We start from the raw sequence: 14464 nt of genomic DNA, 5'->3' as shown, positions 1-14464 counted from the left end.
TTCGTAATTGTCTCACTCTAGTCTTAAAAGTCTAGGAAAGGAACCTTAACAGCCATGGGTGTCTAATTTCCAAAGGAACACACCAACAGACATACACAGAAGCCTCATAAGTCCAGACAAGCTCTCCAGAACCATATCAAAGGCAGAGAAGGTGACAGAGACAGAAAGGACAAAAAGGAGATGTTACCTCAGATTTGTATGTCATTTCCTTTGTATTCCGGCCAGGCATCAGCCTAATAGCTGAAGAAAGACTTTCACTCCAGGAATTGTGCTTGCTCTGAGATGAGCCAGGCCCTCCTTTATTCTGGAGAATTCTCTTTTCAGATGCTGTGAGCCAAAAAGGGAAAAAAAAAAAAAAAAAAAGAAAAAGAGCTTGTCAGACTTGAAGTGGAGCTTGTAGGGAGGTTTTGTGTAATGTGTATCAGTCTTACACAAGATACAACGTGGTAGCACCTCACTTCAGCTGGCTTGTCCTTTTCTTTACAAGAGAGGTGAATTAACATGTGCTTTTCAAAAGCCTTTATTTAAAAGCCTCACTGAGGTCTGCCATATACCAGCATCACTGGGATGCCCCTTTTCACCTAAATATCCTCCCTCTTATTAAATTCTCCTGTGGGATACATTTGTCTAAGTACACCTCTCTTTCTTATGGTACAACACCAGCCCTAATCCATCACCAGATGATTACAGAAGGGCTGGGGCATGACACAGAAAACAGTCACAGTACTGGATTACAGAAAATGAGAACCTGTTTCATCTAGCAGGTGACATGCAGAGGAAGAGTACAACCGAGGAATTAGCAGCTCTCCATTAAGCACTGCAATATCTTTGGTTACTACAACGAGTGTTAAATTAAAGAGCAGAGACCTAGGAAGTTTTGCCAAGCTTTTGTCATCATTTCTTCCCATAAAGGAGTGATCTCAGTTATCTTCATGTCCCTCTCTCTGTCACTTCCTTTTACAGAGAGATCCATCTTGTAAATGTCCTCCAGAGCCTGCCGCCTCTGAGAGATGAGCTGCTTCCAGATGATTTCTACTGTTCTCAGAATCTCCTGATGGACTAAGAAGCAAAAGAAAAAATACTCATTTGTAATTTATGTAACAAGTCAAGCAGCAGATAAATCAAAAGCATCTAATTTTGAACAGTTCTGGTCCAGAATAACTGCTGGAGTGCATAGAGTTGCTCCATTCTGTCCAGTGTCTACACATATTCTAAGCCAGACCATTTAGTCTAATACAGAAAAGAGTAGGACATTTCTTTCATTATATTTCAATTCCCTGAATGAAACGAGTAGGAGTGACAGATGATTCTATCTGGTTCCTGCCTTGGAAAACCATCTCATCAGAAGTTTGATGAGCTTATTATCACACAGAGTTTTAAAGCACATAAAGGCCATTCCTTTATATTGTCAAATGTCATCAGAAACAGTAGGAGGAAGGTAACCAAGTCATGAAAAAATCTGATACGGCAACAGGGGCTGTACAAGGAAGTGCTGAGCTGTTTTGCTGTCTTTCCCTGCAAATCAGACTGACCTGACTGCTTCATACCCAAACCAATACATTTTAAAAAAAAAAAACAACAACAACACACACGTCTCTGCAGTAAGGTTCAGCTGATAGCCCACACACTGAATCCAGCCCAAGTGTTTTCATTGTTTTTTCTAAAAAGAACCACGTTTCTTTCAGCTACCAAGCTACATAGGCCTTGAAAAGAGAAACAGAACTCCAAATAGCAGGTAGTTGGGCACTGATACTGGCCACAACTTGGGGAAAATATCTCCAAACATATCCATTACTCCTGAGGATGTGGGGTATGAATTTGGAATAAAAACATACCGTGTAAAGACACTAGCTGTTTTTAGCACAATCTTCCTCTGTGCTGTGCCTGCAGTGCCTAAACACTGTGAAGAAGGAATTCAGCAGCACTTGCACAAGCTGCTTGGATAGCTGTTTAGATCAGGCACTTTCATACCCTGTACGCTGAAGCAAATGTGCAATAAATTACCATCATCTGGAGTAGGTAGGCTGCCTTTCTCCTCTTCACTGGGTGCAAGGAAAATCTGGTGATGAGAAGCCAGTCTTGGTTTGGCATCCACCCCAAAACCTTCTGGATAGCTGTGACGAAAGAAAAGGAGAGCAGATGTAGAACAAACCAAGGACAATGAAAAAGCTAGTTATTTCTACTCATCCACTCCTACTTTATTCATGTAGCAGGCCACATTCCCAGGCTCAAAGGCCTACATCAATTACATGACACTGCAGAAATTACATGAAATGGGAATTAAATCCCTGTCAGTCTGATTTTCAAACTCAAAGCATTCATCAAGATCCTATGAATCACTGTGTTCTACAAGCCTTATCCCTGCAATCCTTGGTGCACTTTACCTACTATTTACCTCAGTTAGCTCGAGCACAGGGTTGTACTGAAGTATCCAGATTGCACGCAGGATGCTCAGGGGAGATACGGGAAAGCTTTGTGCAGTCTCTTTGCTCCGAATTTCTTCACTAGAGTTATCTCCCATTGTTTGGGAAACATTGCGTTGCCATATCCTACAGATGATCTGTTCACTTAGTCTCATACAGTTTATAAAGCACTCAGCATAACAAGGCCACATACTTTAGCACCTAGTGTTCACCCTATTTTCACTCGTCCCTAAGCACCAGTATTAGCCAATGTAGGAGTCAGAGCCACCTAGATCCTTGTTCTGACCCACTATAGCCACTCATAATACACTACATTATTTCAAGAGTAAATAGGCACCACTACAAGGGAGAGTAAAGCCTCTTGCGTATGCAAAGCTGCCTATTTCTGGTTTTCTTTAAAATGCAACAATTCTGATTCACAGGACTTGCTATGTTTGGCTTTTGGATAATATCAAACTTCTGTAATTTTTATTGTTGTCAATATTTATACTCTTATATACAAGCAATCCTTACTCCATCTCCACAGTTTTTGTCTAGAAATTATTATCTGACTGGAATAAGAATAATCATGGAGCTATAGAAAACCTCAGGAACTGTGGATCATTTCTATTATGATACCTTACCACTGCATTCAGTTCAGCACACCGAAACAGCACAGAAGGTTTCCATTGAAACAGCAAACATCAAAGTGAATAAAGCCCTGGCCATTATTTGCTTCTTTTAAAGAAACAGAAGTGTCCAAAAACAAACAAAAAACAACAAAAGCCAACCTTCCCCAGTTTACATTTAAAAAAAAAAAAGTACCTTTGACACAAAACCTGTAAGAATAACAAACAGAATACCTATGAATGTTCTAGTCCTATTTAGTCAAGGGCAAAACTCCCAACAATTTCAGCAGAACCAGGACTTTGTAATTCATATCCAAGTAACGATAACCAAAACAAGAAGATTCAGAATATCAATGCACTACTTTACGTATGTTTTAAGTGTACCCACATAAGAATGACTCCTGAATCAGAACAACCATCTCCCTAAACTACCTCAGTGCAGACAGCTCAGAAAACAGCCACCTGCATGCTTGTGGAATGATTTTACACCCCAAAATTTCCAGATTCTCATTTTACTGGCGTGCTCATGAGCTAGCTCCACTGAAATCAGTTGAGACTTGTTAACTGCAGTTTACTCCAAAGTGAGTGAGCTGCTAGAAAGGCTGGATGAGTAAAACAGATACACATAAATATCTTAGTTAATACAAAGCAGCAATTAAACCTCTGTGCAAATTCAAGGGTTCTTCTTAGACAAACCTGCAAGCTTGCCTGAGTGCCTCTGAAATGAAACAACCTTTTCGAAATGAAAGAAATGGAATTGAGTGTTATTACCTTCTACTGTGCCTTGCTTATTACATCCACAAATATGCATACTAATCTGCCTCTAAACCAGAGAGGTGGTAGGAAATTTTCTGCTCACCAGTGTTTCAAGGAGAAAACAGCTCTCTGATTGAAGAACTGTACCTCTTCCACTTTCTTGCTAAAAACCAATCATTTGTCCCCAGAACAGTGAGCACATGAATAAACTTTCCCTCGAAATTAAATGATAAAATATTGCTTTTTTTTTTGGTAAAATGTACAAGGGAAAACAACCATCTTTCCCCAGGGAGCTTTACTCTGTAACTTCAATAGACACCAGCTCAGACAAGAAGCTCTGCCCAAGGCAGACAGCTGCAAAGTGGTGCTTTAAATCCCCAGAGCACTGAGACCCAATAGGCCAAAGTCTTGCTAGGATACAGTACAACCAAAATCCTTAGTCTAGGTGTATCCATCTCAATCTCAGCATCTAGGGACTCTCCAAATTGGAGATTACTTAAACATTGTGAAGAAAAAAAAATAAAAAAAACATGCAAGATCTCCCCTGCTGCACCCACTGCCATAAATTACAGTACAGAGAGTTAAGCAGACGTCACACCAAGACAAACATTTGTACCTGCATGAATTCAGCTGGCAAAGGCAGTGCATTAGGCAGACAACAAAATTATTACTCGAGTTGTAAGTTGCAAAAATAATGTCCCACTGTTCCTGTAGAACATTAAGAGTGTTCAGGACATTAAACTTTTCAGGCAGTGACTGTTGTGGTCTGGACAGGCAGTAGAGGATGGCTCTGTTTAGACAGCTGTACAGCGTATTGAGGAAAACTTCCTTTTGAGAAACCGTGCCTTCTAAGACCTGTGAAAATACAAAACAGCAGTGTACTTGCCTTGTTCAAAAAAACTTCTTCCCCAAGGATTCACTCCTCTCACCTCATTTAAGCTGTTCTAAACTTATTTCGGCAATATTCCCCCTAACTACCTGTTAGGTACAAATTCAATTTTCCTGTAGCTCTGCTGAAGTCCTCTGAATTGTAGAAAGGATTAATTTATTCTCATTCAGCAATATATACATAGGCAGCAGAGAGTGGTACATGGGAAAGAGCTAACTCTCCCTTCTTTATTCAGCAAAATCTAGCTCTGATTGTCATTTACAGCCATTATCAGCTCATGCAAGAGAACAGAAATAATCAGAATCATTAGACTGCAGCCAACTTCTTGAGATTTGTCAAATCACCATCTCAGTGTGAAACAGATAAAATGTTTATAACAGTTTGAAAAAATCTTTCATGTGACTCACCCCCACAATCTGTTTAGCAGTGAAGAGCAGGATTTGCTTGGGGTCAGCAGCAAACATTCTGCTGCTCAGCTTCTCAATCAGCTTCTGAGCAAAATAAGCAACATTCATCACGGATACAGATGCAGTTGATTCTGAAGTGCCACGAGGATCACTGCTCCCTGGAGATAATACAAGAGAGTTGATTATCCTGCAACAACTTGAAATGCAGTAAAATATAATGTAAGATCTGAGAATGCCAGAGTTGAGAAAGAACAAAATCATGTCAATTTATCAGAGGTGGGACATGTCTAAGAAAACTCTAGGTCTAGCAGAAACGTGTTAATTAGATTGGGTATGACTGCTCCATCCTAGGGACAGAACCAATCCCACTGAAACACTGTCCTGAAGGACTAGTCCAACCAATGACTCAGAAAGTAAACCAACAACAACAAAGTTACCAGGGTTGTTTCCAGAAGCACTTAAAGATAAGCCTAGGTTTCTTTCTTGTTAAGTACTCCCTTTTAATGTTCAGAATCTGTTCTCAAAAAAAGCTCTAGAAACAGAGTAAAACTGCAGTAATTTCTGTATGTGAATTTATGACAGGAGTAAATGGACAGGCCAGCCTGACGAGCTGAGTTCTACCTATTGTTTCCAGGCTTGTCTAACAAGGACAGCTAAATGCCAAATATCAGCTACCTAATGATCTGAATCTCACCACTCACCTCTTGGTCTTGTTTTCCCCTCGCCTTGGCTGATAACATGGAAGACATCCATAGCAGAGAGCAAGACTTTTGTCTGAAAATCTCTCTTCTGCTCACTGGTGGCATCCTCTGGAGAAGCCTGTACAGTCACCATATAAACATTACTAAAGCAAGAAAACAGCAAAAAATCAGATTCTGAAAGTCACACTCAGCCTCTATTCAAGGGCTTTTGATTTCACTGGATCTTTGGCAGTTTATAGCTATCAAAGACTGGGATTTGGTGAAAGTTTTGCTCAAGGTAACAAGTAGAGATTCCAAAATAAATTCAACACAACCTGAGATAGTTCAAAATGCCTAACATTTCCTTTAACCCCCTAGGCATTGCTTTAGGAAGAGATGGGGAAAAACAGCACAAGAAGAAAGAGGAGAAGAACTCCATCTCACTTCCACACTTCAGCCTTTGTTATGGGCAGATGAAAAGCTGATGCAAGGTTAACAGTTATCTTCAGCAGCTAACCCACAGTAACACTAGTGCAGAAGACTGTTGTACTCCTCTGTGCAAAGGCAAATCAGTAACTGTCATAGAAATGATGCAGGTAGTCATAGCAGCCACTCTATTTTCAATTGTATCATGATTAAGCCTTGGGAAGTTATTATGTAAGCCTTTAGGGAACTGCTGCTCCACAATGTGATTTAACTCATAAGATGACAATTGCAATAAAGATTCTTGTGTTTGTTACTATTTGTCTTACTAAGCTAAGTCTGAGCCACCCTTTGCTCAAACAAATAATGACAGGACAAGGGGAACAGTTTTAAACTAAGAGGGGAGATTTAGATTGGAGGTTAGGAAGAAATTCTTCACTCAGAGGGGGGTGAGGCACTGGAACAGAGAGCTTGTGGATGCCCCATCCCTGGAGGTGTTCAAGACCAGGTTAGATGAGGCCCTGAGCAACCTGATCTAGTGGGGATCTAGTGGTGGCATCCCTGCCTATGGCAGGGAGGGGGTGGAACTAGCTGATCTTTAGGGTCCCTTCTAACCCAAGCCATTCCATGATTATGTCTGGAACACCTGAACTATTGACAATTTGTCGATTGACTTTTTCCAGTGCTTTGGGTGGTTGGAATTCAAATCCTAGGTTCAGTTGTTACAGATTTCATTAAGCTGTCCTAAAAAACGAGGAGAGATGGTTGGTTTTGGTTTATTTGGTCACTGAAAAGAAATTCTTGTCTAAAAAACAGTACACAGGAAAGCTCTGTGAAATATTCTGTTCTCTCTAGAATTCAAGGGCTGCTCTAATGACATGCAGGCATTACTAGGGAAAGGGAAAATTTTCATGCCTTACTTTAATGTTAAATGTTGCCTGAAAAATGCCTTTGTTGGAGTCTAGGTGTAGCATGAATGCAGAGCAGGCAGAAAGAGAAGTCTCTTCCTTGCAAGAACAGGTAGGAGGAATTCCATTCTATTATGTATGCTGTCCAGATCTGCCAGGAAGTAATGCATGCTAAGAGCTGTGATCCAGCCTTATCCTGGACTGCTGGAAATGCTTACTGAATACAATTCTTCATCACTGTTAGCCCTTCACTAGGCTACTAGCAGGATATCTCCTGTCCTTCCACCCCCAGAGCAAAGCAGAGCAGCAAAGCCTGAGGACTACAACAGAAACCTCAAGAAGTAGCTCAAGTGGATGTCCTTGTTTGTTTGCTGGGATGTTGAGGAGACTGTCCATTAGGAGGATGCCTATGAAATCCCACACTTGTTTCTTGGCAGGGTGTGGCAGGAGTGGGAGAGAGGAAGAATCAACACAGCCTTTCCCTTCAGCAATGGCTGGACCTTCAGGGGATAAAAGACCTTCAGAACCTCCCTGTAGACACAGACAAACAAGCAACGGATTTTAATTTATAACCTCCTTTAAGTTGATTTTTCCTCCTGGCAACACATCTGAAGGGCTTGGGCTGATTCACACACACATACCTTGGGTGCTCCAGAATGGAAGGCAACCATCGCCAAAGTTTTCAAGAAGTCAGGACAGTGCCACACTGGATCTTGAGTGTAACTATGATAGACCAAGCACAGAAACTGGATAACATTCCCTGGATAGTTAATCTCCCAGGAGGTTTCTGCATCTGCAATGGGCTGAACACAGACAAATGTGCATCTAGTCAAGGCTGCATTCCACATTCAGATAAGGTCCTTTCCAGATGTTCCCTAAGCAGCTAAGCAAACACTGCATGGCCGCAGAGAAGTCAGAAAAGGCACAAGTAGCTAACTCCCAGCTTGCAGACCAGGTTACAGAAAGGTTACATATCCTTATCGCCAAGAATCAGCAGAACAGGTGATTCTGTGGGTAAGACCCATCTCTGTGTTCAGTTAGTAAACATGAGCCTATCACATCATCTGCTATGTAACAACCAGGCCAAGAGCTATGCTGATGCTTTGAAATCCCTGCTCACTTTTAGACTTAGTACTGCCTGTGAGGGCAGATGAAAGCTAGAGCTTACAGGTGAAGATCACCACGTACATCAGGTAGTGCCACTCATGTTGCACGGACCTTGCTATAAAATGCTTACCTTGTCCACAGTGACTCTAACCATCTCCAACAGTAAAGCAGCTGCCTCTGCACACAATCCAGTTTTGAGGACATTCTCTGTAATGTGGTGTTGCAAGATCCACTGCAACATAGAGTCAAGATCTCCCTACAACAGGAAGAGATATATTTCAAGAAGAGATTGTAATTATTTATGCTACATCAAGAACAATGGTTGCTCTCCCACATCAGGAAAAAAAAAAAAACACCACAACATCTTCACACCCACCTGCTCCTCCCTCTCCTATCCTATTAAATGTCTTTCTCCAGAATAACATTAATGGATTGTCCTCTTCAGAAAGATATCTTTGTTACTCCTGGGGGAAAAAAAGCCTTATGGCTTCTCACGGCACCAGGGAAAAATACACATAACCACTGATTCTGAGATTTTAATGAGTACTGACAACATAAAAACAGACAGAAAAACTAATTGGAATTACCTTCTAACATGCATTAGTTGAATTGTACTAAAGACCTACATGAACAAGTTTGCTCAGAACACAAATTTCCTTAAATCAAACTTAATTTACTTCATCTTTTAAGTGTGGATGGCTAATTTTATCTATCCCAAAAACTAAATAGGGTTAGATTGCCTGGGAATCCTCTTATAGAAAAGGCCAGAAAATGACAAAGTAATAAAGTAATTGCAGCTTCATGCTTGTCCACTACGTTTTTCTTACCTTGGCTGTTTCAGGTGGTTCACAATGTGGAGTTGCCAGAAAGAGCCTTGCCACCAGCAAGTAGATCTCAGGGATGTGGACATGATCAGTCAGACATTTTTGCAACACAGAAAATCCAAAAATCAAGAAGGGGCCATTCTCAGTTACTGGAGGATGAGTTTTTAAATTATCTGTAAAGGAAAAGAAAATGAAAACATTCTGAGAAAGTCTCTAAAAATGAATGCCATATTGGAAGAAGGACTACTGACCCAATTTCATCCTCCTTTGTCTGTGGTTCCAGGCCACTCAGGATTCTTCTAGACTGCAATATCAACATTTCACAAAACTTCAAACAGGAGATTCTCCCAGAATTTTCCTCCCTTCTCTTCCCTCTCTCATAACCACAGGTCTAGTTATCAAAATGCAAACTGAACAAATCTTAAAGAAAAAGAAGGGTTCACTGTACAAGCTGACATCTGAACTTCTCACTTGCTTACGAACTAGCTTGATTTTAAGTAAGACAGGAAGACCCATCTCCCTGCAACTTCTAACCAGAGATGCCAACTACAGTGCAATGAAGCAGCAGTGTTTTCTACCCTTCAGCACAGAAAACCTGAAGTACCAAGACAAGCTTGCCCTAGAAAGCAATACTAATTATTGGTCTATTGAGCTAGTGGGAATTCATCCACTGAGCTTGATTAAGGGATTGTTTCAGGAGCATTAAACCAACACGTACCCATCAGAATATTCAACCCTGTAGAGCTGTTTTCCAGCCAGCGCCCAGCCACCATCCCTTCCTTGAATTTGTTTAGCAGTGGACGATTGTGGAGGAAGCACAGAAGTAGTTTCATTCCTAGCACAACCGTGCTAGAGTGCAGGTAGCTCTGTGTGAACAGCAGAAACCAGTCTGACCCCAGCGCCAAAAATGTCTCTTGTTGTGCCCTGGAAAAGAGAGGGAAATAAAAGAATATGAAAGGAGACATAGGAAAAGACGGTGAGAGGATTTTATTTAAAATTATCTCTAGGTGGTTCAGAAGCTCAAGCTTCTCTGGAAAAATTCTGATTAAGGTTTTACCACAACACAGAATCATGAAGATTTAATGACATACACAGCTCAAGCCACTTCATTCCCACTAAATCCAATCTTATATTACAAAACAAAAGCTCATTAACATGAGGTTCCCTCTGAGAGTGCGTATCCGTAACTGATAAAAAATTCGTCATAGACTAGGTCTTTCAACCTAGAACATTCAGAATTCAAGTTTAAATTTTGAAGTCAAAGACACTTTAACAGATGGAAGTGCAGTTACAGCATCCAACAGCATGAACTCTGCCTTTTAGTTACACAAGGTAGAACTATAACTGCGTGCTTATGACTGTGATACAGGGACACAAGGAATCCCAAGTTATATTCAATTGATTTTCGGTAACAGCTGTGATTTTGTTCCAACCCTTGCAATTGAAGAAGAAACAGTATCTCCAAGTTCCTTCTTTGAGATCATTTTCTGAAAACACTCAACATTTTTCAAAATGGAGATCACTGTGAATCCCAGACAAATCACTGCCAAGACATAATTCTGAATCTAGTCTGCTCTTACTTACCATTTTATTGACACTCAGATATTATCGTTGTGTTTAGTCATTATCAAACACCATGAAAGACAAAGCCTAGAAGAAAGAGTCACTTACTCCTGCCTTCCTAAATTGTTTCTACTTACTCAGCAGACAGATGAGTTTTGTCTGAGCAGATTACATCTAGCAGCATCTTCAGTAACTGGTTTCGAAGCCAGATTGTCTTCCCAGATGTTTGGCTTAAGGCTACAAATATCAGAAAGTAATAAAGAGCAATGAAGAGACAAAACACATGTTCCATTGCTTTGATGAACAACCTTGTTTGCACCAGATTAGCCCAATGGAAGTACTTATAGCAGCGTTATGCAGAGTAAAAGGATGCAAACATCAGCTTTTAGTCTTAAGAACTCCTGCAAAATCAGAAACAACCAGTGCTTAAATTGTAAAAGTCCTGTCTTTAGAGCTTCTCAAAACTCATCCAGACTTCATGTTGAATACTAATCCACATCAAGCAATCTCAGGTTAACTAGAGAGGGAAATGTAAACAGGCAATGACATGCATTTCCTAGCTATGATGTCTGTAGGTACAAACCACAGTTATTAGTGTCTCCTTAACATATTGTTTGGAGGTGCAATAACCAATACAGTCTAAACTGAAAGATCACAGAAAATGAAAGAGCCAGCTGACTGGAAGCTCCCCCCCACAAAGCAGGCATAAGTGGATGGATGTTTTTAGAAGGTGCAGAGCTCCACATAATTATTTGCTACAACTACAAGTGCAGCAAAGCATTCTTAGAAAATCCAGGACGCCAAATGAAAATTTATTCGTCCTAACATCATGGTATACTGGTTTTGGAGGCAATTTCAATTTAATTGGCCTTCATCTCAGTGTGTATTTGTGAAATCCAATGTTGTGCGTAGATTCTAGACGAAGTAGTTAAAGCACTGCTGGCTAAGCAGAGAGGACAAAAGCGGAACTCCCTTAGAAGTAGGAGGATTGTGCTACAGATCAGGCCTTCCTGAATATACATAGCAACTACCACTTCAGTATTTTTCACAAGAGGACTTTGTAGCAATATAAGTTTTCCCTACAATTTCAGGTCACCTCCATGCAGCCTGCCCCTTGCCAGTCATTTGAATTGTGTCTCTTCCCACCACTAGAGGCAGAAGCACTACATTTCATTTAGGGTTCATTGTGCCCTGGGGAAGAGGGAATGCACCTAGCCATCCATGAGAACACACACACCAAAGGCAGTTCCTCACCTTCACTGGGTGTCTCAGCCACACCTTCCAGGCAGAGCTGATTTTCATCCACAGAAGAGGGTTTCAAAGTGTAAACAAGGAACAAAGCAACCCTTCCAGAGAGAAGGAACCAGTTTTGGTCAACAGAATGAACGACGTTCATTTAATTAATTTGAGGTTACATATATATCTCAACAGTAATTAACAATGACTGTTAATGATGACTGCTTGAAATTCTAGTGGCTGCAGAAATAGGCTTGAAATAAGAATGCAAAAGTTCATAAACTAGGAAGCAAATAAAGAGGCTATCCCTCCCCCCCCAAAAAAAGAAAGAAAAAGATACCTATAAATGTAAGTTATGTCTATTCTACTATGGAAGAGTTTTTCTGTTTATCTGTCTTCTAATTTTAAATGTCTTTCACCCTCTAGACAGCAAAACTGAGTTAAGTACTATTTATACAAAGCTGAGGGTGGGAACAGATTCTGAATTTGTAGCATTTAGATATTACTGTCATTATCACTTGGTTTCCAAGCACACAGTGGAAAGCAGAGAACCCTCAGCAGCTACTCAGGTAGGAGGACTGGCAAATGCTTTTCATCTCTAGTTTGAGAGAATTCCTATTAACGCACCCCAGAGTGCAAAAAGTCCTTGTTTCCCTAATCTCGGTAGACTAATTGTTTAGAAGACAAATGCCCTTCATTGCGCCACGCCAAGAATTCTCTGCTGCTGTGTAGGTCAGCTTAAGTAAACCCTTTTGGAGTGTCTCAAAGAGACAGTGCTCTCAGAGCTTGTTTCATGTGAGTTAATTGGCACGTTTACATGTGGAAATAGTTTGGTATGCTTCAGAAAGTGATATTTCGATTTATTTCAGTGACACCACTTCCCTTTACTTAAAGATAAACAAGTTCCCTAACTTTAAGTGGGCTGAAATATGTCTAAATGAATTTCTGAGCCTGACCCAAGCTGGAAATGGGTGCTGACCTTGCTGGAAATGGCTAGCCAGCGCCCTGAGCTGCCCGCAGCTGCTGGAAAACAATGAAAAGTTGCTGTAGGGTCAGACCTAAGTTCTTACACACTGAGGACAGGTGGATCAACCACAGGGCCTCATTTAAGCAAATCGAGTTGTAATCTTGCTATGGACTTTGCACATTGCTTAGATTGAGCTAGCTATTTATTCAGTCAAGATAATCCAATAGAAACTCAAATTGCCATGGAGTTAGTTTGCTAGACAACAGAACAGTGGTTCCCCAACTGTACCAAGCACAGCAGTGTATCAGAGCTAGGGCAAGCACAGGCACAGTTGGAAAGTTGGGGAGAGTTGCAGTAGTTTGTTTCCCCAGTGAGAGCTGAGTGTGACAAGGTTTTCACTGCATGTGTTTTGTGGCCATTGCTTTTACACAAAATGGATTTACAATTTATATGTGCTTCGGAGGACATGTATGAGCTGGGGGGCCAAAGGGGCTTCTGTAACTTCTCGTCCTTATCGAGGGTTTACGATCAGGAAAGCATGAAGGTCACGGTGTTGCAGAGTGGGGACCTTGCCTCATATCTGAGCTAGGTAAAGTGCACCTTGTCAGGACAGAAAAGATATTGTGGTTTGACAATTGCATTTATCACTATTGGAAAGGTCTGACTTGTGTGAAAAGGAAAAGTAATTAACGCTCCTTTCTTGCCTGAGAGGGCATCCTGCAGCCAGCCACATCAATTGCCAAGGTCCTATTTGTCTTCAACAGGGCCAGAATTAATTGTTCTGTATTACACGAGCCCCTCCAGGTCTTGGGCTAGGATCAGAGCTCCAGTGTGGCAGCTTCCACGCGATGCACAGGGGATTATTCAGGGGATTTTCTGAGCTTGGGCCAAGCAGCGTTTCATGCGAACATGACCATGATTCCAACAAGCCATGCAATTCAACCAATATACATGAATCCATGGTAATTACCTGGTTCTACAGGTAAATGTGAAATACACACTTAGCGCAAGCGCATGACCTCCTGCCCACAAGAAGGGCATTTCTAAAGGGACAGAATACCACCTGTTCTGCAGGACTGGTCCACGTAGCAAACTCCAATAGATGTGCTAAAAATCTGGGACCCATAGAAACCCCAGCACTTTTCAGCACTGATGAGAGCCTGCTATAGTCTGTTCTTCAGGAGCTGGGAGGATGGTGACATCTCTATCCACTTACTGAGCACCAATGGGCCTGACAACCAACCAAAATTACCAAGGAATAACCGTTCATGAGCTTTTAAGAAAAATGATCATGTACGCTCCTTACCACAAGACCAATTTGATATACTAAATCCATTACTCATACCTCTGAAGAAAGAATAGGCTAATTCATAGAGCTGAGGGTAGGAATATGCATACAGACGGTTTCACAAAGAAGCTGGCTAGCAGTAAGTTCAGGTTACTTTACTCCACAGTAACTACTGCAGATGCTTGTCTCTACATTTCATTTGGTCAAAGACAGAGCTATAAAACAGCTGTCATCTGTGCAGTGAATTTCCCTTGAGCTGAGTGGCTGTGCATAACACTGTGTGGACCTTCCTCAGTTCGTAGGCTATAGGCTGGTGCAGCTGGACTGGGGATATAAACTGGAGCATTGTTTACATTCTGTGGAAAGTAAGCACGTATTGAAACAC

General features: G+C 41.2%; 1 protein-coding gene across 4 annotated transcripts in view; it reads right to left on the bottom strand.

Moving 5' to 3' along the window:
• Positions 1 to 14464, bottom strand: part of WDFY4 (WDFY family member 4) — a 134873-nt gene that overhangs the window by 71910 nt on the left and 48499 nt on the right. For all 4 annotated transcript variants that reach the window (XM_080596959.1, XM_080596960.1, XM_080596961.1 and 1 more), the window contains 13 exons: positions 11843 to 11934; positions 10726 to 10825; positions 9744 to 9949; positions 9029 to 9198; positions 8332 to 8457; positions 7736 to 7897; positions 7428 to 7625; positions 5785 to 5902; positions 5084 to 5241; positions 4404 to 4642; positions 2005 to 2114; positions 868 to 1059; positions 188 to 327 (listed from right to left, as the gene is read on the bottom strand). In XM_080596959.1, coding sequence (XP_080453085.1) covers positions 188 to 327; positions 868 to 1059; positions 2005 to 2114; positions 4404 to 4642; positions 5084 to 5241; positions 5785 to 5902; positions 7428 to 7625; positions 7736 to 7897; positions 8332 to 8457; positions 9029 to 9198; positions 9744 to 9949; positions 10726 to 10825; positions 11843 to 11934 — 2011 coding nt within the window. The remainder of the gene's footprint in view (positions 1 to 187; positions 328 to 867; positions 1060 to 2004; positions 2115 to 4403; positions 4643 to 5083; positions 5242 to 5784; positions 5903 to 7427; positions 7626 to 7735; positions 7898 to 8331; positions 8458 to 9028; positions 9199 to 9743; positions 9950 to 10725; positions 10826 to 11842; positions 11935 to 14464) is intronic.

This window comes from Anser brachyrhynchus (genome assembly GCF_964034855.1).
Source record: "Anser brachyrhynchus genome assembly, chromosome: 6".
Lineage (NCBI taxonomy): Eukaryota > Metazoa > Chordata > Aves > Anseriformes > Anatidae > Anser > Anser brachyrhynchus.
The sequence above is the reverse complement of the archived record's forward strand: the minus strand, read 5'-3'. Positions and strand labels throughout refer to the sequence as shown.